The following is a 26975-nucleotide window of genomic DNA, read 5'->3' as shown; positions in this document are numbered from 1 at the left end:
CTTCTTCCTCTTGGCGGTGGTGGCGACGCGGCGCGCGCGCAGCGGCTGGCGGGGCCGCGCGGCCGCCTCGCGCGACGCCTCCAGTGTCAGCTCCCCGCGCCGGCCGCCGCCGCCGCCCCCGCTGCGCTCGAATATCCTGCAAACGTTAGAAAACCACATTAAAATCTAAATTTATAAAAAAAATTGGTTGTTTGTAAAGTAGGTTTACGATCGAGATGTTTACGTGATAACATAATGCAGTGGCAGCGCTCGAGATGAGACGGGAGATCGGTCCGTCTCTCTCTCGTTATACCTGCGATCGCGCTCGTAAGGTTTTGGTGTGACACAAGTTTCTGAACATGTCACCCGACTAAAACGATTTTAAAAACGTTATCACGTCAAAATGAAAGACACATAAAACGGAAAGAATAGAATAAATTCGATCCCTCTGGCGGGTCACGGGTGGCCGAGTTGGTCAGGCATCCGGCCCGGATTGGCGCAAATACGGGTTCGAGTCCCGCCTCGTGATCAAATTTTTTCTATTCTTTATAAATTTACATTTATAAATCCCACATTAAAATCATTAAAATTAACCATTTGACTCGCATTTTTTTGGCAGAACCGTATATAAAAAAAACACAATTTGAAAACAAAAGTGTTCCATCCAAACCGTAACATGATGGTCCAAGTGATTTTACCACCTAAAATGCAACCCAAAAACATCCCGCGTCCTTCAACCCACAAACAAAACAATACAAAGCATAAATACTACCTAAAGAATCCATTATAAGAGCCCGTCATGAGCCTCTGGTCGTCCCCGCTCCAACAGCACTCAAACTTGTCGAAGATGCAGTCGTTTTCATACAGCGAACACAACTTTGATCTGAGGTATTCATGCACCTGAGAAATACAATTGATTTTTAAATAACACAGTAATAAGCTTATTTAGTTGTATTTTATAGATCAATTCCAATTTATGATAAACTATGGTTTGTTTGATAAAAAAGTTATAACTAAGTACCAGAATATACCATAATTGTTTAAAAAAAATTGGTTGTCTGTAAAGTCGGTTTACTGGCGATAGTAAATTTGAACGTGACAACGTCCGATTGTGTTTCTTTGTCGCTCGTTCCGCGCTCTCGCTTGCACTTCAAGCCTTACATGGAACGCCTCAGAGCGAGGTAACGCCGCATGAGTCATGTTTTTTCGTGCGTGCAGCCGGCTCTATCGAATTATAAGACGTTGTCACGTCAAAATTACAGCTGTTAATTACTTGTTTTAGTAATAAGCTACAAAGGATTTTATTTTTCTTAAATGCTATGAACTAAGTAAATAACTTGAACACTTACTGGATATGTTTCTACAGGTTTTGTTTCCATTCTAAGATCCCATACTTTTAAACCTAAATAATCTCTAGACATCATGTATCTGAAACAGAGAAAATCAAATTTGATTACACAAGTTTGATACATAAAGAGAGAGCTAGAGCAAGAGCATTCTTTCGTTTTATAAACATTTTATGCATATTCCTATCTATGAAATATCGCAAGTCTCACCTGCCCGAGTTGCTCAGCTTGACGTCGCTGATGGAGGATATGATCTCCGAGAAGAAGGACCTCGCGTGCGGGTCCTCCGGCTCCTCGAACAGCTTCGCGTGCCGGTCGCACAGTGCGGCCGCGCGCATGTCGCACAGCCTTATTGTACCTGCATGTTTATATCAATATTTAAAAATCAAATTGGTTGTTTGTAAAGTAGGTTTACGATCGAGAAGTTTACGTGATAACGTCTTATTGGTGGCAGCGCTCGAGATGAGACGGGAGATCGGTCCGTCTCCCTCTCGTTATACCTGCGATCGCGCTCGTGAGGTTTTGGTGTGACACAAGTTTCTGAACATGTCACCCGACTAAAACGATTTTAAAAACGTTATCACGTCAAAAAAGACGTGTAGCACTCGGGGACTGCTGCGGTAAAGCTATTGCATGCTATGCCTTCAACCACACCTCCGCGTCCGTCGGAGTGGGGAGCGTGAGGTTTTTTCGTTACGGAATTTCTCGATTCGGTCCCCGCGCTCAAGGCCCCTATAGAAGCTATGCAATAGCTTAAAAATTACAGAATAGAAAAAAATTCGATTCGAACCCGCGTCTTTCTACTAATGCGAGGCGGAATCCTGACAAATTCGGCCACTCGTGAGCCAGAGCAATCGAATTTATTCTACTCTTTCAATTTTATGCCTAAAAACTATAAATGATACACCGCGATCTATTGAGACAATCAACAACTATCTCAACCAATATGAAACACTAGCTTGCTCCGCGGTTTTACCCGCAGTGCTCCGCTCCTGTCGGACTATATAGCCTGCCTCGATAAATGAGCTATCTAACACAGAAAGAATTTGCAAATTGGACCTGAGATTAGCGCGTTCAAACCAACAAACATACTCTTCAGCTTTATAATATTAGTATAGATATACTCAAAAAACACTCACCCTTACTACTAGAATATACAAAGAGATTGCATTCAGTCGGATGGAACTCCGCGGCAGTGATGACCTGTAATAAACATGTAAAAACAATATGAACAACTGGAGAATCAATTTAAATTCAATTAGAATTTGATTTCTGTAGAAGCCTCATGGCAATACCATCACGTCATGAAATAACGCGAAGATTTTGGTAAGTTTCACTTGTCCTCGACACACACACTCTTATTTTACTATCTTAGTTCTTCCTTTATGGTACGTTTTGCATGCTATATTCAACAGCCAATGGGCTGGACAGTGGACATGTCTGTTCTATGTTTAATATTACTGTATCACCATACTTTAAGAGCTAGCAACTATTTTGTCTCTCCCATCAATTGTATGGGGAGTTGCGTCGCTACGTGCGCGCACTTTCATACTAGCCCATAAGTGGGAGAGACAAAATAGTTGCGGAGACAAAGTTGCTCGTGCTCGCTAGCTCTAATACCATGTTTAAAGCAAAATTTATTTTAGTACCTCGGTGAGCTCCTCCATATTGGCCGGCTTGATGTCCACAATGTTGAAACTCTGGTCTGTGATCTCGAGGTGCCACAGATTGATGCGCAGATCATCAGCCGAGAGATATGTCTCTTGGTCCGAGTTCAGCGATATTGAGTTTATGTGGTATGTGTGCGCGTTCGCGAATATCCGTCTGGAAATTATAATATTACTTAAAAAGACTTTTTAACGGATTTTAAACGCGATTTATTCATTATACTAGCTTTCCGCCCGCGGCTTCGCCCGCATTTTCAAAGATAAACCCGCAAAGTTCCCATTCCCGTGGGATTTCCGGGATAAAACCATCCTATGTGTTAATCCAAGTTACCCTCTATATGTGTGCTAAAATTCATTGTAATCGGTTCAGTAGTTTTTGCGTGAAAGAGTAACAAACATCCATACAAACTTTCACATTTATAATATTAATAGGATTATTTTCCCGACGTTTCGAACACTTTACAGCGAGCGTGGTCACGGGGAGACTGAGTTGTCAGTTAAAAAAAGTCTTTAATTTCTAAATGTATAATACTCGCGTAAAATCAAACACTAGAAAATACAATATACTTAATATTAATAGTTAATTCATATAAACATACTAGCTGTCCGCCCCGGCTTCGCCCGTGGTACCTACATGTTTAAACTATCCTATCTCTCAAGTTGGATCGAAATGTACATGGTGTGCGAATTTTATTATAATCGGTTAAGTGGTTTAGGAGTCCATTGAGGACAAACATTGTGACACGAGATTTATATATATTAAGATATGCATACATTTCTAGGATTAATTTAGCTGTCGGCACGTAATTTGGCCACTTTTTAGCGTGGTGGGGGAATCTTGCGCATATAAAAATGTACTAAAACTTGATGCGCAAACTCCCCCCACCACGATACTTTTTTGCCAAGAAGTTTGCCGGACGCTATACACCTTTGAAGGTTCTTTTAATCTAGAATGAAAGAAAGTCGTGTTATTTCATGGACAACCAAGTTTATTTAAATTATTTTTACTTTTCAGTTTGTCCTTTTTGGAGTAATGTTATGCAAAACATAATGTCCTTTTAGTATGTCATATTACATCTGTATACCATAACAACTCTTTTTTTATTTCCCTAAAATACTGGAGTGTTTACCATTTTGAATTTATTCGGGAAAAAACTACATATCATTTAATAATAAGCAATACTTATTCTAACGTTTTTGTCAAACATAGTTCAATAGAACAAGTTCTGTCCTAGTAAAAAAATCTGTTTGGAATTGATAATATCAAGATGTTGATTCAATTGATGTTAGTATTATATAATTTTCTCAATATTCATTTCATCCAATATATTGTTCATAAAATCAGGTTTCAAACACTATATCTCTTATCCGAGCCAAATAAAACAAACAAAAAACCTTGTTTATAATCATCTCGTTATAGACATAAATTCCACCATATTTAATGTAATAATGTAATAATTTAAAATGCGTCGGTCGTGCGGTTATTATTTTGCTAAAATATTAAGCCAATCATTATATATCCCACACGCAAATGTATACGACTGATTAGATAAATCATGATTTCCAATAAACGTGATGTATGTAAGTAGTAGAGTAAATATTAGTAGCTACTCTGACATTAAGGCTGCTTTTGCACCAAAGATGTCTAGCTGTGCTGTTAATGTATGGGGGTTTCCACCAAAGCGGTAGTAAATGTTACAATATGTATTGACGATTCAAAAGTGCTTCTAGTAGAAATATAATTGAATAAATAAATGTTTGAGTTGAGTTTGTGCGAAGAAAATGTGCGGTGCGAGAATGCGTTGAAATGTCTTCTATTACTCAAAATTATAGAACTAATAAACACGCATTCCTCGCACACATCTCTCGTTTGTATTGTATGCACAAAAACCTAGCATCGCTGAGCCGTTTCCACGAGAGCTGGGCTAAGCGAGGCGAGGTAAATAAAGCGATACTATTGGTTCTTTAAAGATACATTCCTCGCTCATTATTGGTGTAAAAGCAGCCTAACTCTCGTATAGATTAAAGAGATATAGAGTATTGGGGACATTCAACTTGTTTCATTAGATTTGTTTCGTTCGACTTCGGCTTTTTTCAAATATACGTTTGAAGTGTGATAAAAATAAATGACGCATTTGTAAACGAGGATATCTGATTTTGTATTTAATAAATTGGAAATAATGTAGAGCACGTGAATGAAACAAATATATTTGTTTTATGTTTACATACATGCATGGATGTAATAAATTTCAAATCGATATAGTAATTACATTACTTTTTTAATATTATTATATATGAAACATTTTTGAATCACATAATAAAACATAGATTAATATTTAGGGTCACAGGGTCACAAAGTAGTTCTTACTGACAAGAGCTGACAAGTAGCTCTGCAGTAAGTAGGTCTAAAAATGTACATAATATAATTTTACACTTTCCCGTGTCTCGCAACAACATCTTTCATCTCCAAATCACACATCCCCATGTTACCCACGTCACGTCCTCGTGTCACGCACCCCTTTCCATACGTACATAATATAATTTTACACTTTCCCGTGTCACGCAACAAAATCTTTTATCTCCAAATCAGACATCCCCATGTTACCCTCGTCACGTCCTCGTGTCACGCACCCCCTTCCACACATCCTCGAGTCACGCACCCCCTTCCACACACCCACACGTCACGCTCCCCCCCCTCCCCCACTCACCTCGTCGACGCCTCCACCATGAGGTCGGCGGGCCGCACGGTGGGCACGCGCAGCTGCGTGACGCGCGCCGGGTCCCGCGGCCGCCCGCCCTCCTCGCGCGTGTTGTAGCCCGTCACGCGCTTGTCACGCTCCCCCCCCCCCCACTCACCTCGGCGACGCCTCCACCATGAGGTCGGCGGGCCGCACGGTGGGCACGCGCAGCTGCGTGACGCGCGCCGGGTCCCGCGGCCGCCCGCCCTCCTCGCGCGTGTTGTAGCCCGTCACGCGCTTGTCACGCTCCCCCCCCTCCCCCCACTCACCTCGGCGACGCCTCCACCATGAGGTCGGCGGGCCGCACGGTGGGCACGCGCAGCTGCGTGACGCGCGCCGGGTCCCGCGGCCGCCCGCCCTCCTCGCGCGTGTTGTAGCCCGTCACGCGCTTGTCACGCTCCCCCCCCTCCCCCCACTCACCTCGTCGACGCCTCCACCATGAGGTCGGCGGGCCGCACGGTGGGCACGCGCAGCTGCGTGACGCGCGCCGGGTCCCGCGGCCGCCCGCCCTCCTCGCGCGTGTTGTAGCCCGTCACGCGCTTGTCACGCTCCCCCCCCCCCCACTCACCTCGGCGACGCCTCCACCATGAGGTCGGCGGGCCGCACGGTGGGCACGCGCAGCTGCGTGACGCGCGCCGGGTCCCGCGGCCGCCCGCCCTCCTCGCGCGTGTTGTAGCCCGTCACGCGCTTGTCACGCTCCCCCCCCTCCCCCCACTCACCTCGGCGACGCCTCCACCATGAGGTCGGCGGGCCGCACGGTGGGCACGCGCAGCTGCGTGACGCGCGCCGGGTCCCGCGGCCGCCCGCCCTCCTCGCGCGTGTTGTAGCCCGTCACGCGCTTGTCACGCTCCCCCCCCCCCCCACTCACCTCGGCGACGCCTCCACCATGAGGTCGGCGGGCCGCACGGTGGGCACGCGCAGCTGCGTGACGCGCGCCGGGTCCCGCGGCCGCCCGCCCTCCTCGCGCGTGTTGTAGCCCGTCACGCGCTTGTCACGCTCCCCCCCCTCCCCCCACTCACCTCGGCGACGCCTCCACCATGAGGTCGGCGGGCCGCACGGTGGGCACGCGCAGCTGCGTGACGCGCGCCGGGTCCCGCGGCCGCCCGCCCTCCTCGCGCGTGTTGTAGCCCGTCACGCGCTTGTCACGTTCCGAAACCTGTATATTGTACGTGTTTAGTGTTTAGTGCTGTGTATTCAATTTAATTTAATTTATTAGGCACCGATACAAAAATGAGTAAATACAGAAAAAAAAGAGCGTGTGTGCCGAGCACACGTGTCAGAAGTGAAACTTCTTTGGCAGGATTAAAAGATAACAAAATCGTCGCCGTAATCCATGACGTGACAGTATTGCCATGAAATTTTACTCTCAAAACGCCTAAAGAAGTTTCACTTCAATACACAGGTAAAATACAAATTAAACATTATACTCATGCCGAACAATTAGTTAAAAAGTTTCTGTAACACTGGTAAATTTAGTTTGTGTACACTCTATAGGTATAATTACAGGTAACACAAATCTGTATGGTATTTCATTTGAGTGCAGCATACAAAAATTACTCCCCCACCACATACCACGAAGGTAAAATCCCAAATAGGTATAAATCACATGATTAATTGACATTTCTAATCTATTCACACTGTGACACGTAATACAAGTGTGTGACGTCAGGAAAATGCACGACAAGTATTGTCCACGCTTTGTTCTCGTAATAACATCGCAGTCTATGACGCCAACAATACTTTTATACATTTTAAATCTCTCCATCTCATTTACATCATATTGTAAAGTGACAATTATTGTTATACTTTTTTTGCTAACATGACATAGCAATAAATTGCATTTGGCTAGACGATATTTTTCATACATTATTTTTAACTTTAAGAACGTGTAAATGTGTTTGTGTATTATTTAGAGGTGTTTATTAGATTTCGTATTGACAAAATTATATTAATACACTATCTAATAATATCTAATTTCTGACGCCATTATGTTCTTTATTACAGAACATCTAAATATAGGGTTGAACGAATCTCATCCAGAGTTTTATTAAATGACTAACGAACTAATTGAACACAATTTGTTGCCATCATAAAGACGCAACACAATGTGATATGTATAGAATATTATTTTAAAGTATCATTTTTTTTATAATGAAAATTATTGTAAAATACTTGGTCGTAATTTGTAAGATATTTTATATGTCAGAAGAAACTATTCGTAAGTTGCAATGAAACAGAAAATATAAAAGTTTAAATTGAAAATAACAAAAAACAACCTTTTATAAAAAACACCGTTTTACTTTTTCTCTCTAGTCTCTTTGGATCTACACTTTATACTGCTCTAAAATAAGTTATACTTGATTTTTCAATCTTGAAAATATAAAATCAACATCTCTATTCAGCCCAATCACTTGTTAAAATCCCGCCCCAGTATCATGTTCTATTCTTTAAAAATTTACAGTATTACTAAATTTTAAGACATTAAAACTAAATATAAAATCATTCATACCAAACTAACCTTCCATAGCTTGATCGTCTTGTCGTTTGTGGACAACAGAAAGTGCGCCTGGTTCTTGCGCTTGAGCCATCTGATTTTGTTTATCTTTTCCTCAATCTCTAAAGACTTGAGGTAGTCAAACTCCGGTTCGTGCGATTGGAACGTCGAGTACACGTTGTATTCGCCCTTTTTGGGCACGCACTGTTTCGATGCTGGGTCCCTCTGAAAATTTACAATTTATGTATATGAAATTATTATTTTTCACTAGCGGTCCGCCCCGGCTTCGCCCGTGGTACATGTTTACGTTTTCTCTACATAAGAACCATCCTCGTATTTCAAGGAATATAATAAAAAAAGAATTATCGAAATCGGTTCAGCCGTTCTCGAGTTATGCGCTTACCAACACATTTTGCGATTCATTTTTATATACAGGGTGTCCCACTGTTGGTATACTAAGCTCAAAGGAGGTTATAGTTTTGCATAAGCTGAGTACGTTAAAAATACTTATAAAATTCCAGACCCATTTTTTTTCAAATAGATGAATTCTTAAAACTCTATGTGTACACCCAAAACAAGCAACCCGCCCAGCTTTACCACCAGCACGTGAGCTATCGTTTAAGATTATGTTTTCATAGACAAAATGCTCACATTAGAGAAGCGGTATATGCCGGCTGCGCGAAGTGAGAGAAGAAAACATGGATTTTCAGGAAAAATTTAGCAAAAAATTTTTGACGTAATTTTGTTGTTTAAGTATTTTTTACTTGATCAGTGTATGCAAAACTACAAGTTCCTTCGCGCTTAGTATACCAATAGTGGGACACCCTGTATAAGATTAATTTCCTATGCATAAGGTTGGATTATACGAGATTATACTTCAGAAACACTTATTACTTTTAAATTATTTTAAAATTTATCAGATTTAATTCTTTGTACATTTATTAGGGTTTTAAATTCATAATTTCACGAGTTTATCCTCATTAAAGTATGGGTTTTTTGTTATATTTAAACTTTAATAATTACTTTCTTAAAATAATAGAAGACAATAGGTCGCATATTTCATTTATGATTTAACTAACACTTCATCTTAGGGAAAAATCAATTTTTATCCTATTTTTTTGCCAAATATAAATTTATTTTCTAAAGTAAAGTACGTTTGACGGTCATACAACCACATTTAATTTAGTCCTCTTAAATTACAAACTGCCTTTGAAGTGAGCTCAGTCTACCGCGATAGTAAATAAGATATAAAAAACTGTTTACACTGTGTCTCTGAACTTGATAACAATAAAACGACAATAGGCGTTTACTTTACAACTGTAATTACTTCACAAGGACATTAATTTATACGACATATTTATGCTTCGGAAATTAAATACTATAATGAATTTCTTTATACTGTTAAGCCGACGTTTAAACGCTAAAGTTAACATATTTGAACAGTAATTCGCAAGAACTGACAGTGTGATACGCGTGTAAAATGAAAAACAATGTATACGTATATTGTATGTATGTATCATTGTTATGCAAACGAAAGTAAGAAGATGCGATCAACGCATCATGTTTTTTTCCTTATCTCACTTGCTAAATACATAAAAAAGTGTTTGTCTGTTTGTATTTCTTTCACGGCGCAAGGGACCGGTTTTATGATATGATTTTTATGTTCGGAGATAATGAAGAGACTATATTATGTAGAATGACTTACACTATTTGTACCGCAGTGAAACATCTCATTGCCAAGGGAATTTCCTTTGAAGGGCGAAAAGCTAATAACGCTAATAAAATAAATATTTATCAAAAAGGTGACATACAAACCAACTTGACTCACAGTCCGAAACCCTAAAACATCTAACAAATGAAACACAATAATTTCGACTTGCGTCATCGGCCCACAGAACCAGTATTATCGATATAGATGCTGCAGTAACTTTCGCTACCGTTTTTATATTTGGTTACAGTCATGTGTGGCGAAAATTTGGCATTGTTTTTGTAGTATGCTATAAGAATATTATGTACATAATTAATAATATGTCAATTTTTAAAAGAGTAGATTACAGACAATACACATGTTTCCCTTTTATAGGGCACTAGAGTAATCATTGCATTAATCGATTATTATTACGAACAGTTGATTAGCCTTCAACCGCCATCTATTTGGTAAAAAGTCGGCGGTCTAGTTGCTATCCTACTAGACCTCCATTATCGTGATGCCATAGCCTTCCTCGATATATTGAGTGACTGTGCAACACAAATCTATACTAATACATATTATAAAGCTGAAGAGTTTGTTTTTTTTGAACGCGCTTATCTCAGGAACTACTGGTCCGCTTTGAAAAATTCTTTCGGTGTTAGATAGCCCATTTAAGACCCGCTAAGACCAACAGGAGCGGAGCCACGCGGTAGTATACTATATTTTGTCGTTCAAAGCGGTGGTTCCTAACATTAGCTCGTTCAAATTTCGACGAGCATCTCTGTCTGTCTCTGTGTAATTACCTGAAATATAACAACACGTCCTCCCTTATCGCCGGTGGCCAGCAGTTCTCCGTCGTGGTTGAACTCGACGCACGATATGAGATCCGCCTCGGTGACGTCATCTTCTAGGGTGCCTTTGACCTGACTAAAACACCACGTCGTCTCGCCACCATTGCCTGGAAGCGTATGCGTAGTTAATAAGATAATCGTAAGAAGAAAATTAGAGAAAGATGCAAAATGTAGTACCAAAGTAGATCATACACTTTGGTAAGAGAAGTCGAAATTATTTACATAAATCTTCTGGATCTACTATCATATTCAAAAGATATTAGCACAACTAAACAGACTTTTCGAAATCTCATTTAAAAACTTCCCAAAAAAACAATTAATTTATGCATAATAAGACTTAAATTCAATTATATTACAATCAATTTTATATACAGACACAAGCTAAAGATATCAATATACATACATAGCTATAGAAATACTATGTCAAGTGGCTTCTTACGCCGAAACGTGGAAATCTTACAAGTGTGAAGTGCTGTCTAGTAAAATGGACAAAGTAAGCATATCTTTAAGTGTTAATTCTACATGTTCTTATATATCTGTTTATTTCACTGATACATTTTTATTTCAAGTAATTGATTACATTTAGAATTTAATAAACTAGTTCTCCTAACTCAAAGACATATTGAATATATTATGACTAAAGCAAAATACATTTATTACAATTTTTTTTAAGTAAGCAGTCATAGAGATTAGAAGCAGATACAATTGTCAATTAATAGATAAAAGATAAAGAATTCATACTTAATAGTTGTGCAAATCCAGCCAAAAAAGACTTGGATCGAAATTTCAATGTGACAACCAAAAAACATTTTTACTTTAAGGTACATAATTTATTTTAAATAATATAATTAATGAATAATTGAACATACTTCTCAGTCATAAGAACAGTTATTAAAGAATGTATAAACTATAATTACAACTCTATACTATCTAATTTAGTATCATAATATATAGTTCATATGAAAATTGTAAAATGTAAATTTATATTATAACACCTTTCTAAACCCAATCTAGTGGATAATAAACTAACTTGCATAGAAAACGACCAAGAAAACCATTATAAGTAAGGTTAGTGAAACACAAATAAATCTAAAAGATTAGTAGAAACATACAAACTAAAATATTCTGTAAATGCAATGTACTGTACAGAATTAGAAGGAAGATAGAAGAAAATAAAGTTGACGCAATGTTTTGAACAATTTGTTAAGTATTACCTCCCTAACATCTATAGTACTGAACAAACACAAGCAAAAAATTTTGAAAAATACTAAAACAAAACTATAAAAAGTGTGCATGATATAAGTTTCTTATAATTATGATCCTGAATAATAAAAGCCTAAAAATATTATTTAGAAACATTTTGGCAAGAATTTGCACAGATGTTTACAGTCTTGAACATCATGTGAATTTAAATACCATAGGCACAAACTTTATCTTGTTATCATATAGAAACACTATATTAATTTATGTAAGTATATGTTTATACTTTATAGTTCTTACGCAAGATTTTGAAAAACTATTTATTTGTTTTCAATATTTTTTTTTGCCAAATGATTAGTAATATCTGCATTGCATGATATTATATACTGCATAACTTTAAACAAAAACTGTACATACAATTACAAGCCCGGCTAAAATGTATATCACAAGAATAATCAGTCCAATGATAAATGTGTTCTTGCAGCCAAATCCTATTGGAATACCACGGCACTTCCCTTCTTTTCAACATTTTAACTAATTCACACTGCACATATTTTAATTATCTAAAGAAATGTAACGAGACATGATGTTACACACAATTCAGGGCACAAACTGGACTAGTTACAAACTGGTTACAACAAAAGTGTCATACAATAGCCGTGAATGAAAACTGTAAAGACACTTGAGCTTGTGAGCTTGTCCTTTAATAGGTAGAATAGGCACGGACAATTGTTATACTGTACTCAGGTATATATGTATAACAATGATGATATAAATGGCCACATGACCGTCAAGTGAATGATATGATTTTATTATTGTTTAATAACTGCAATTTAAATTGTAGAGTGGATAGGGTGCTTTAAAACTATGGCAATATGGATTGTATGTTGTGATTTATGAAAATTCAATGCATTATCTGCATACCTTCATCAAATCCTTAGACATTGCAGTGCAGAATAAATGTCAGATGCTACAAACAATTATATAGTAACTAGCGGTCCGCCCCGGCTTCGCCCGTGGTACATATGAAAAATAGATGTTGGCCGATTCTCAGACTTACCCGATATGCACAGAAAATTTCATGAGAATCGGTCCACCCGTTTCGGAGGAGTATGCAGACTAACATTGTGACACGAGAATTTTATATACCTACTAGCGGTCCGCCCCGGCTTCGCCCGTGGTACATATGAAAAATAGATGTTGGCCGATTCTCAGACTTACCCGATATGCACAGAAAATTTCATGAGAATCGGTCCACCCGTTTCGGAGGAGTATGCAGACTAACATTGTGACACGAGAATTTTATATATAAGATAATATACAGTTATTGAATTGTGTATATTCAAAGTTGTATCCCTTCTATCTTATATATAAAATTCTCGTGTCACAATGTTAGTCTGCACACTCCTCCGAAACGGGTGGACCGATTCTCATGAAATTTTCTGTGCATATCGGGTAAGTCTGAGAATCGGCCAACATCTATTTTTCATATGTACCACGGGCGAAGCCGGGGCGGACCGCTAGTTTTTCTATATAACAAATCTTGTGTAAGAAAAATATGTGTAATATTGTTTAAAGAAAAAATGAATCATAATGAAATGAAAATTGTCAGTTTAGTGCATGTACTAAATTCCATAACCATATACAACATAACATGTTTTTGACCTGATTTTAACAACCATATTTATTAGTATTAGAAATTTTAGATACACATACCTATAAGGAGGAAAGATTTCATTGTATGTCATGGATTAACTTAAAACTGTAATGGTTATAAATTATAATAAATTAATAATAAATATTGTATAGACCTGTGCATAATAAACTTGTCCTTAATATTGAAAATAAAATTGTACATTGAATTAAATATTACATAAGGAAAGTGTTCAATGTCTATTCAGCTTATAAATTAAATATAGATAAAATTACCACTATAAAAAATAACATAAGTACTTTAGCAAGAAGATACTAATTAAAATATTAAAAAATGATGTACATGGGTCAGGGAAAGTAGGAGATTGTCATCTATTCTAACCCTTCACCATCTGGCATGTAATAGTGTGGATATAAACGATTAAACTAATAATGTACCACATGACGGAAGGGTGGACTAGCATATGCAATTATTTTACATTACTAGCATTGTTCAATTTAACAAGAGCATGTAGGATCGATCATCAAGGACAATATATTTTGAACTAACATAAACTTAGGTACATACCTACATGTGTTGTACCCAACTTTTCCAAAAAAAAATCCAGATATATTGGTCCCTTTTCAGGTGAGAAAAACAAACTAACATCATTGACTACATTTTTAAGTGTAATAGGTATTCTTTACATACAACCTTACATAAATTTGTCATATTTATCACGGTAGACCTAGAAAATATATGCGTATATATGTGTATATGCAAAGGAAGTTATAGAGATAAGAATTAACAAGAAATTGTTACTAGGTCACAAGGAAAAATATCTAATTTGGCATAGATTCAAGATCAGCATCATAGTTTACATATAAACTATAGATTATCCACAATGCAAACTATTTGTTTACCCATTCTCCAATGTTTGTAAATCACATGATTAAATGCTTGTCATATGACATACTTTGTTTCGAGCAGAGTAACACCTATACCTCTTTTGAAAATCAGTTATAATAATCCCTATTTCCCTTACAATGGCATCACATGTGACTAACTGGACTGATTTCGTTAATTCTTTTATTATAATACTCCTTGAAGTATGAGGATTGTTCTTATGGAGACAAAATGCAAACATGTGCCATGGGCGAAGCTGGGGCAGACTGCTAGTCAGTAAAAAAAATTGAAAGAAGGGTAGAATGCTAGTTGTTGATTTGTATTTCTTAACTAGTTTTCTGCTCGTGCCTTCGCCCTCTTGAATTATATACAAAAACCTTCTAAACTACCTATTAAAAAAACCACATCAAAATCCATTGTTTTAAATATTTCAACATACATAGGGATAAGCTTACAGGAATATACTACCTAAATACCTATATCAATTTCATTAAATATTTAGTACAGATAAACTACGATAACATGGCGTGCCCCTCCAAAATTCAAAACGTTTGAAAGTATTTGTGAAAGTATTTACAATGCACCACCAAGATTCAGACCGCTGCCGGCCTGCTACTAAAGTACTAAAGACGAATACGTACAACTACATACAAACTCCTTCGTAAGGATGTCACTACACACATTGAAACAGTAATTTGGAGGGGCGCGCCATGTTATAGTAGTTTATCTCTACAACAATATTAAAATAGTGATTGTAGAAATAACATTTTATTATGAATAAATATACTATACACCTAGCTACACTACTAAGAAACTTATGCGTATAGAACATTATCTATTTCATCTGGAGTGAAATTAATATTATAGCATTATTAATTATAAAGCTGAATTGATACTACATGACTATATATTTATAACATGTATAGTATAATAACTAATATCTATGGATATGACCTTAAATTGTACTGGGTACTGTAAGTTCTAGCCATCTGTCAATGATATAATAATAAACCTAATTTTTAAAGGAATACTACTTTAGAAATACCAACAAAGATGATTGTAACCACATACACGATCATTGCAAACAACTTTTTTTAGCATACTTACTATTTTCGTTCAATAACCATCAAAACAGGTTTAACATAGAGGGTATATAAAAAACATTTTGCTCTCACCTGCTTGTAACCTCATTTTAATTGTGGATTCACTTTTACACACGATTTCAACGATAACTAATTCGTATCGACTATTCGATTTTATTCCTAACAGCGAAAATCTGTTGACGGCCGTTTGACCTTCATTTTACGAATAACATAATGTAATCATCTGGTCACACAAACAATTATCAACATTGGATTATTATGCGACACATTCACGTAAACTCAATCGAAAATCATTGCGAGAACCTTCTTTTCACTGTAGTTTTAGTACAATAGCAGATCAAAGAGAGAAACGTTAAAAACTCTGTTTAAACATAAAGCAAACACTTTCTCACTCAAAGATACTCTATCGAATACAATAGTAAACACTAAAAAGTAATCACACTAAGTACAAGAACATTGCATTTACCGTCGGAGTTCGAACGATAAAACATCTTCGACTTATTGCGATTCCAGACTCCGATTTCGCCCTTGTCTATCGGGCGCTAAAAGTCAGCACTTACCGGCCATGACAAAGCCCAGCACAAAAACTTTAAGAAGTTCGATAGTTTTAGTACACAATCACTTTAGTATATTGCTAAAACATTACACAGATTTGCGGATTAAAACCGATTAAAATCATTTCAACATTATATCGGGAAAAAGCAATGGCGCTTATAATTTTCAGAAACATACAATAATTACTGCAGAGCTTTGTGTTGCCATACGCAGACTGGCGTTTCCTACCATTTCTACCACATTTTAAAAAAACGGGCAAAGTTGATGTTAATAAAGAAATATTTGTTAGTAAAATGATATAATAATATTGTACAAGCGTTATCAATACTGTTATAAAATCTGTTCATTCTAATATTACTCATCAGTTATTGACAAATTTTGCTCGTAATAGTGATAAATATTTAAAATATTGATATTACTTAAGTGAAATTATTTTTATTATTTATTTATTGATGAAAAAAGGAAATTAAAAAACAGTTTTAACTCTACGTTTTTTTTTATATACCTAAATCTAATGAAGTAATTTCAAGTCCACCGATGTTTTTATTTTTTAGTTTTAAAATATCTCGATATAGATACCTACACATTTTAACTACAACATTTTCAGTTGTCAAACTTGCAAAAACATTAATTTAATTTATAAAATAAGAGCATACATTAATTCAGTTTCTTAAAATTATAAATATTACATTATACCTATTTCATAATAATATGTCTACCAAATGCATCACGTCTTATAAAATGGTAACATTGTGAGCAGTAGTGTCACTGCACAGCTTGGTGTCGAGCGTCCGTCATGAAAACCGCGCAAATAACGCAGTTCATGTTATTTATAAACACGCCATCTATGGGCTCATGAGAGAAATTCTAATTCTTATAACATAGCGCTTTTAAAACTATGACGGAGAGATGGCGTTGTTATTAATATTCATATTCGATTAACTTTTCACGCATTATTATTATTATAAAAGTTACTTATATTATTATTTTGTTTTTTTTTTGTATGATAATTATTATGCTCATATTGATATTTATTTTGTGCGAACTAATCCCTATATAAGTACCCTAAGTACCTAATAGTTTTCATTGATTTTCTGTTTTTTTATCATAATAATTTCCATTTCCATGACGCGGACGTTGTCATCGATATTATTGTGTAGGTGCAAAAATTTGAATAATAATAAACCTATTTCAGAGAAAATGCCGAACTATGACGAGGTATGTACGCATTTAAGTACCTATGCCAAAAGCACATCAAGAGCACATCATAATAAAATCGAATCAACCTCACCAATAAAAACGTACTTTTTATTAGGCTTGTAAGTTGTAACAATAAGGCACTTATAGCATATACCTAGTAGCTATCTAGATATTTTTAATATCATAATATCGGGAGCGCAAAACACTGAATCTAGGTAATCTAGATCTAGATAAATATTTAAAATATGGCTGATACACACGGGCATAACTAGGTATATTAGGTAAGTACCTATTTATTTTTAACATTCAATAGTTTTAGTTGTTCGGTACCCTCAAAACATAGTTTCTTTTTCAATTTCGTAACAATTACAATTACATACCTACCTCCTCCTACCTAATATCTGTTGCAATTCTACAATCTACAGACGTGACACGAAACTAGAATTTTTTCGACGAGGTTCAACATTCTTATACAGGTACCTACATAGCTTTGATTATATACTCCCGGATATACGGAGTATATAATCAAAGCTACATAGTTATTAAATATTACGTCAATATTTCAAAAAATCTCTACACATTAAATACCTAGGTACTCACTACTTTTATTGCCATGGTCGAAAATAACGCTCAATTTCTGTAAGCTATTCTGCCGGGCCTCAGCGAAAAGACGACGTTTATTTTTTGGCGGCGTCTGTGCTGCCAACGGCGAAACTACCATTGTTGATGTCGCCATTGTTGCACCATGTCTGAAAAGGACGTTAATTTTAATATGCTGTTCGTATCAACGAAATTGAAAATCAAATAACAGAATAGATAGTATTAAAATAGGTAACTAGGTTTTATAATTAACAAATGATAGTTCAGCTGTTGTCTTCGATTATAAAACTTAGAGCAAGGTCTTATATTATCTATCCATTATCTATCATCCATTCGTCCATATTCTTTCCATATCTTTCTTCTTATATATAAAATTCTCGTGTCACAATGTTAGTCTGCATACTCCTCCGAAACGGGTGGACCGATTCTCATGAAATTTTCTGTGCATATCGGGTAAGTCTGAGAATCGGCCAACATCTATTTTTCATATGTATCACGGGCGAAGCCGGGGCGGACCGCTAGTTATTTTATAATAGGTAAGTAGGTATTTTCGATTCGTTGAATTTCGTAGAATTTTCAATGTTTAAATGAATAACGAACAAATCACAGTACAAAGTAATGTTTTTCAACAAAACCATATGTTCGCACGAGGCGTTTTTAACTGCTAATATAAACATGGCTAGGCAAATATAAAATTTGTGACAATTATGTTTTTTTTCATTTAAGTTAAACTTAAACAGCAAGAATCTATAAAAGTTTTTTTTTATTGTTATAGGTACTGTGTGGCATATCGGTATCGTTATGACAATAAATTTCTTTCTTTCTTTCTTATTTCTTTATTTCTTTCTAAAAGAAAGTAGGTAGGTATTATAATTATATAATTAAACTACCTACCTACAATTTCTCCATTACTATTCGAAGGATTGGAAATATAGTCATATTTGGAAAATATACCTAAGTACCTACCTATCAATATTAGGAGATAGATACTTATTGGCTTTATTTATTTATGTCGATTGAATGATTTATAAATTATTACTAGCAGTCCGCCCCGGCTTCGCCCGTGGTACATATGAAAAATAGATGTTGGCCGATTCTCAGACTTACCTGATATGCACAGAAAATTTCATGAGAATCGGTCCACCCGTTTCGGAGGAGTATGCAGACTAACATTGTGACACGAGAATTTTATATATAAGTTTATTTTTTGTAATAGGTACATACAAGTCACATACAATAACAAAATGATGTACCTATGCGCCTACACGTAATTTACTTATGATAATTTATAATTATAATACGTTATGATTTGAGATATCCTTTAAAATAAGTGGGTGGTAGCGCAAGGACTTTGTTTGATATTGGATAAACAAATTCTTAGAGAGCACCATTCAGTTACTACGTACTAGAGAGGACATCGCTACTACACTATTTGTAACACGAGTTAGGGTCAATCGTCTCAAACCAAATTTTTTTTTTGGTACATTGATTGGTTTTAATTTATAAGTAGCTAGCGGTCCGCTCCGGCTTCGCCCGTGGTACCTACATGTTTAAACTATCCTATCTCTCAAGTTGGATCGAACTGCACATGGTGCGCGAATTTTATTATAATCGGTTAAGTGGTTTAGGAGTCCATTGAGGACAAACATTGTGATACGAGATTTATATATATTAAGATAAGAGGCAGAATATCTACAAACCCACTAGCCGCCCCTCGCCGCGGCCGCGCTTGTCGCACAGATTTTGTTCGTGGTGTCCTCTCTATACGTACCTAGTAATAATATCTGAATGGAGAGCACTTACAATTATTTAATATAGAAATATTCTTGCTTGTTATCTACGTCCCTGACCAAGCGGTAACATCGATCGGTAGTTATCAGGAAAAATATAATAAGCATATATACCTACAGATAGCATACGAAAGCTTTCACGTTATCGTTGCACGCAATTTTAAGTCAACAATGTTGCAGTATTTTATTTAATTATTCATTTGTTGAGTGATTTTTCATAACACGTAGATATGAAATTCTAAAATACCACGACCACTTACGAGTTACGACCACGTAGCCCATAAACAAGCTATTTATTTAGCTATTTTAGTAATTACATTGCAGTCCAAAAAGAGATCCTTGTATACCTATTACCTACTAGGTACTAGGTTTTATCTTGACTACTTAATAATATGATTAAGATGGGTATCCATTTAATGTAACACATAAAAAACATCATATATAATAAAGATAAAATAATACAATAACTTCTAGGACGTTCTAGAAAAATAAAGAACATTTTAAATTTAAAAGTTACATATAATACGAGCTAATAGGCATGACGAAAGATTTTGAAATTCTCTTCCATAATGTGTGTATACGTTTACTATACAAGAAAAACCCTATATTTCGGTAATATACTTAAATTTAACGAAGATTAAAGCCATTTTTCAAAAAATATTTAATATCTGTGCCAAAACAGCTCGCAGGTGTCATGGCGTAGGCGTGACGTCAAACTTTGGTAAATACGTAATTATTTGTACGCATTGCGAAGAAAATTAAAAAAAGTCTTTATTTAATATGTGTTATAGAAACGAATTACAAAGTTTATAAGTGGTGTGCAGTATTGCAGTGTGAATCCACATAAAAATAATGCTCAAAAATGTGTTAGTAATTATTTCAAGCGAAAAAATAATAAGAAATTATTGTATAAAGTTGGCGCGGAGAATCCCGAACCATGTATTCGTGAATTCGCAATTATATTTCTGTTCTGAGTCGATAAAGCATACGTGAAACAATAGAAAATAAATAAAAATGCGTATTCTCAACATATTCCCCCGCGCCGCGCCGCGAATGTGAACGGACGTGTTCCAGTGCTAGCTGAGATTAAAAATTTGTTTCAATGGGAATAAGTGCAATTTTATCATTTTAAATTGTGTCAAAACTTTTATAAGTGATTGGACTGTAGTCGAAAGTTAAATGTTATCAGTAGACAGTGCTTGAAGTGGTTTTTTCAAAGTTTGGAATCTGTGACGGTTGATATTAATTTGCTGCAGTGCAGTGTGGGTTTGATCTTGAATCAACGACTTGTTAGAAACCGGTTTGATTGAATTTGTTCGCACGTATCATAAGACTTACTATTTCGCAAACTGTGATAGTGTCGTATTGGTTGAGCGAGCGAGGACTTGGACTATTAATTGATATCTACCAGTGAACTCAAGATCGCATCCGAGTGGTTCCAAGTTGTGTTATATTTTATTTTATTTTTTTTTTTCTTTTTTGTTGAACACCTAATTATACAGTTTGGCTGAAGTTAATTGAGAACTTTTGGTCTACTGGGAAGATATATTTTATTTTATTTTATTACAATTTTTAATAAATTATGTCGGTTCAACGATCACCTCCCGGATTGAAATTAAAAACCACCCCGTTGTTATATGGATCTGACTCAGCATTAAATAAGTGTAAGGAAACGAATACAGAAAATTTTCCAAGTAGCACAAAACGACAAAAACGCACTTTTATGGAGTACTCTGAAAATTCTGAACAATTTATGTCAGAAATAAAAAACATGTTTTCAGAAATGAAAGCACAGCAAGAAGAAAAATTTGAATCATTAAAAAGCTCTATAAACTTATTAGTGTCCCAAAACCAAGACATCATGAAATCTGTTGATTTTATGTCCACTCAGTATGATGAATTATTAAATAAATTTAACGCTCTTGAAAGGGAAAATCTTCAATATAAAAAACAAATATGTGCACTAGAAAAGAAAATGGATCTAATGGAGAGAACTTCACTCAGTTCTAAAATAGAAATACGCAATATTCCACAATCAAGTGACAACAAACAAAATTTGATGCATACTATTAACAGTGTATGTACAACTTTGTGTCCCGAGAGTCCGTTGGTGGATTTAGAAGTAAAAGAAATCTATAGGTCTAAGTCTGACGCTTTGATAGTTGACTTTATTACCACTGGCAGAAAAGAAACTATCTTAAATGCATATAAAAGTTTTAATAAATCACGCCGCCTTACTAAACAACCACTACTCAATACACAGGATATTAAGCTTCCAGGACCGACATATCCGATATACATCTCTGAGGTTCTGTCGGGTAAAGCACGTCAACTTCACTACATGACCAGACAGCTTGTGAAAAATAAAAAGATAATTAGCACATGGACTTCCTTCGGAAAAGTGTATATTAAAATAAAAGACGGTCAGATGCCATTACGTATCGCGGAGGAATCCGACTTGCAAAAGTTATCATTGTGACTAGATTTAATCATCTTTATGCATGTTTTGTTGTTAATTATAATATTATGTTCGTTTTATTATGTTTTTATAGTTAAAATTAGTACTATGTGCAACTCTATTATTTGTATTGTAATTTATAATGGATATATTATAGAATTTTACTTTTATACACAAATAATTAACTTTACTTACACACTTCTCTACAAAATATTATTCAAGATAAAAACGTTCACTCAACTATATACATATACACAGCCACACATTTTTTACATTTCACATATAACATGCACCAAAGCTAGCCTAAAGTTACTTTTACGTCAAATTCGATAATTCCGGAATTGAATCAATCCATCAAAGTCTTGATACCTTTGCTAAAGCCAAATCCCTTACATGCGATATTGAAGACATGAAAACTGTCCTACCATTAGGCAAACGAACCTTAAAAATATTCTCTCAAAATATAAGAAGTTTACATTGTAACATGCCTAACCTACAGGTTATATTGTATAGATCGGGCATAGATTGGGACGTAATTATTCTCTCTGAATGTTGGCTTCGGTCGTCACATAATAATATACCCCTTTTAGAGGGTTACAGACATATAGGCACAACCATCCATCAAACCCAAAATGAAGGCGTTGTTATTTACTATAAAAACCGGTATGAAGTAATGGTGGATGAGCCTCATTTAGTTGATGCTAATTGTTTGTGCCTAAAATTTAGTAACGAGATTTGTATTTTAGGTCTTTATCGCCCTCCAGGTCAACGTAATACCACTAATTTTATTAATTCTTTAGATACACTACTGACTAAATTAAATAACTATAAAACAATAGTAATTGGTGGAGATATCAACATTGACATAGGTCCCAATAGTACCGATAAGCGCTCTTTTGAATATTTAAATATTCTGGCGTATCATTGTATACTACCCGCTCATACTTTACCCACCCGCCAACACACATGTCTAGATCATTTTATGGTCAAAACAAAATTGGATACCACATGTTGTGTAGCTACCTCATCTGTGACTGATCATGAAAGTGTTGCTATAACTGTTAATTTGCAGACTAAACTTAACTTTAATTTATCAACCATAAAAAGAATTAATTATACTGAATTAGATAAAACTATCAATAAAATGAACTTTCAGTCAGTAATAGAGTACAGCGACGTAAACTTAGCAACAGACCAATTCGTCACACTTTTAAATAATGCCATATTAGAAAACTCGTCCATTGTTAAAGTACCTAACAAAAAGAGGATTCATAAGCCATGGATTACTACAGGCCTACTGAGATGTATACGCAATAGGGACAAATTGTATAAAAAACTAAAAAAGAAACCTGATGATGAATCACTTAAATTAATCTACAAAAGATATAGGAATTTCTGCAACGCCCTACTAAAGAAGCAAAAAAGAAACTACGAAAAACAAGAAATTGAAAAAACTAAAAATAATAATAAAAAATTGTGGGATGTCATTAAAAATATATGTTACACAAATAAAAGATCAGAGTCCGCTTCAGCGCTAATTGATAAGAACAACCCGAAAAATAGTGTTGATCATGTTAACAGTTACTTTATAGGTGTTGGTAAAACTTTGGCGGAGAAGATTATCAGTAACCATAATAAACCTGACATTTATGAGAATGTACACTCTCAAATATCCAAATCGTTTGTCCTGCTTCCAACTGATGTTACAGAGATTGAACATATCATTATGGATCTAAGAGAAGATGCTGCGGTGGGAATTGATGAGATATCAGGCAAAATCATAAAACGTTACATCAAAGTAATATCGCTCCCTCTTTCACACATCTTTAACTTATCGTTTACCACCGGTATTTTTCCACAGGCTTTTAAGACTGCACTAGTTAAACCAATCCACAAAGGTGGAGATATAGACTCTATTACAAATTACCGACCAATTTCTATTCTCCCCACTCTGTCTAAGATCTTGGAACGCTTGATCAATAAACGCCTGATGAACTTTTTAGAGTCTAATGAATTACTTTCACCAGGACAATATGGCTTTCGGTCAGGTAGGTCGACTGACGATGCTGTTCACGAACTAACCAATAACATTGTTTGCAATTTGGATAAGAAAAAGAAATGTATTGTGGTTTTCCTTGACCTAGCCAAGGCCTTTGACACCGTATCAATACCACTCTTGTTACTTAAGTTAGAAAGGATCGGTGTCAGAGGCCTTCCATTACAATTACTGGGAGATTACTTAAAACATAGAAAGCAGCGTGTAAAAATAGACAATTGGGTTAGCGATGAACTACTTGTGCAGTACGGTGTCCCTCAGGGTAGTGTTCTTGGACCTAGCTTATTTCTTGTGTATCTAAACGATTTATGCCAACTTCAACTGGACCATGGTAAAATACTGTCTTTTGCAGACGACACAGCACTTTTGTTCACGGGTGACTCATGGACAGAAGTGTTTCAAAGTACACAAAAGGGCTTTGATCAGATTTGTGAGTGGCTAAAATGTAATGTTTTAACGTTAAATGTGGATAAGACTAAATATATTGCCTTTGCATCAAAAAAAAATCTTCTTCCACCTTTAAGTTACAAAATTACCTCACATACATGCACACCTATGACTAACCTTACCTGCTCTTGTCCTCCTATTCAAAGAACTGACACTATCAAATATCTTGGAGTTTACTTGGATCAAACTCTCACATTTAAGCCTCACATTGAAATTTTAGTTACACGGATTCGCAAACTGATATATATATTTAAAATTTTGAGACATATTGCTGATTTCCGGACAATAAAAATGGTATACTCAGCTGTATGTCATTCAATCATTAATTATTGTATTAGCTCCTGGGGAGGCGCTTGCAAGGTACACCTCATAGAAGTTGAAAGAGCACAAAGAGCCTTACTCAGAGTAGGAGCTGGTTTACCATTTCGCTATCCTACTTGCGAACTATACAAACGCTGGGATGTACTAACTGTCAGACAGACTTTTATCTTATCTATTGTAATAAGGCAACATGCACAAATAAACTATGATCCGAATTTCAATAGGGACAAGCGTAGAAAAGATATTATTTGTAAAAAGAACTCTTTTAATTCATGTCTATCACATAGATTTTATTATTTTCTCGGGGCATTTTTATACAATAGAATCAATAAGTCTATCTCAATATACTCTCTTAGTACATCAAGGTGCAAGACGTCGGTATGTAAATGGCTCAAAAAATTAGACTATCAAACAACAGAAAATTTTATTCATTCAATTCGGTAAATAGAGAAACTGAAACGTACATACTCCATCGCAAAAACCCATCCACACCTTACCGTCAATCACTCACTCACACACACACACACATACACGCGAGCACATACGCACACTCACTCACACACTCACACACGCATACACAAACACACACATTATACACATAGTATATCAATTCACTTTAACCTTTCACCTCATCTATAATAATTTATAATATGTCCATTGGTAATTTTTTCTATTTTAATTTTTCATTTAACTTTAGTTACGATTAATTCTTTCTCATTTCATGCTCACGCTCATTGTTTATCTTATAGATGTGATTGTTAATGCTTTGGGGGCCTGGTGACCCGTAACACAAGTATTTTATACTTCTCGCGGGCACCAGTCTCTCACAAATGTTAGTGTTAAGATATTATATAGATTAACAATGTATATATATTGTGCATTTGTGATGAGAAAAATAAATAAATTTTAATTTAATTAATTAATTAATTTAATTCATAACAACAAAATACATCTGACGTGAGTTGTTTACTTATGCGTGACGTCACGCGTGTTTTAGTCAAAATGGCGAACTTCAGAATTTCAATGTTTTATTTTATTGATAATCTCATTAATCTTAATGTTTTTAAGATTTCTAAGTCGCTATATTTAATTTATTTATTATACATGTTCCCTTAAAAACACTAATACGATCATTTATGGATACTGTCGTCATGCCTATTGCTTAGCGTCACTCCCACGAAGCATCTAATGAGAACCGATTCCAACTGATTTGATGCAATTCAGTGTAGATTAAATTGTGTACTAAGAAACTAATGTAACTAATTGCTGAGTCAATGATCTTATATATGTTTCCAACGACTCAGTTTGGGCTCGCATTTTTATAAAGATTTTAATGCTCTACTTATGTTTATTTCAAAAATAATGCGTCGTAAAAAGTTGGCCTATATCTTAAAAATATCATGTTTTCTGTGGCTTAGGAATAGGTTTAAAGACTTGAAAAGGATCTACACTTTCGTAGTTTCAACTTCGCAGTTTGAGAGACGATCTTCATACATAACCTCCTCTTTTTGTTTAAGTCTGTTAAAAATTAAATGTTGCGGTAAAGTACGTTTACAGTTTACACGAATAATTATGAGGGACATTTCCTCTTAGGCAGATAAAGATCAAGGACCAAGGTCAATAAGTTAATATCATAAACTCAGGTCACTTCGGCTTTAGAATAAGGCTTTTTTTAATACTATTGAATGTAAAAATTAAACATAGATATGGATCGAAAATTATAGTTAGCTACCGGCTCTCCGCTCTTGTCAGATTAGTAGGTAATCGATAACGAGGCCATATTACATCAATGTTATTAATATTTATATCTAACTATGATTTTTTTGTTCAGAATTCGCCCGACCAGCTGACCAAAGCACGAGGCATTTGTATGCAAAGTAAGATTTATTCTTTACCTACTTATTCTTTTAAATATCTCCTTCATACTATTATCTACCTTCC

The 26975-nt window shown here is 35.8% G+C and overlaps 1 protein-coding gene across 3 annotated transcripts in view; it reads right to left on the bottom strand.

The window, feature by feature from the left end:
• Positions 1–26975, bottom strand: part of tws (protein phosphatase 2 regulatory subunit tws) — a 54743-nt gene that overhangs the window by 6221 nt on the left and 21547 nt on the right. The window contains exons 2-11 of one of the 3 annotated variants that reach the window (XM_090115641.1): positions 17963–18111; positions 10718–10872; positions 8249–8449; positions 6750–6886; positions 2975–3149; positions 2465–2528; positions 1536–1683; positions 1329–1407; positions 752–879; positions 1–136 (exon numbers count right to left, since the gene is read on the bottom strand). In XM_090115641.1, coding sequence (XP_089971767.1) covers positions 1–136; positions 752–879; positions 1329–1407; positions 1536–1683; positions 2465–2528; positions 2975–3149; positions 6750–6886; positions 8249–8449; positions 10718–10872; positions 17963–18098 — 1359 coding nt within the window. In that variant the 5' untranslated portion in view covers positions 18099–18111. Of the gene's footprint in view, positions 137–751; positions 880–1328; positions 1408–1535; positions 1684–2464; positions 2529–2974; positions 3150–6749; positions 6887–8248; positions 8450–10717; positions 10873–12382; positions 12495–16073; positions 16363–17962; positions 18112–26975 lie in introns of those variants that run through there. The other 2 variants (XM_090115644.1, XM_090115642.1) reach the window with 2 other exon arrangements.

The sequence above is a fragment of the Colias eurytheme genome, chromosome 23 (assembly GCF_061535395.1).
Source record: "Colias eurytheme isolate Ceu_HAF_F1 chromosome 23, ilColEury1 Martin Lab GWU primary, whole genome shotgun sequence".
Taxonomy (NCBI): domain Eukaryota; kingdom Metazoa; phylum Arthropoda; class Insecta; order Lepidoptera; family Pieridae; genus Colias; species Colias eurytheme.
Note: the sequence above shows the minus strand (reverse complement) of the source record. Positions and strands in the feature narration are given on the sequence as shown.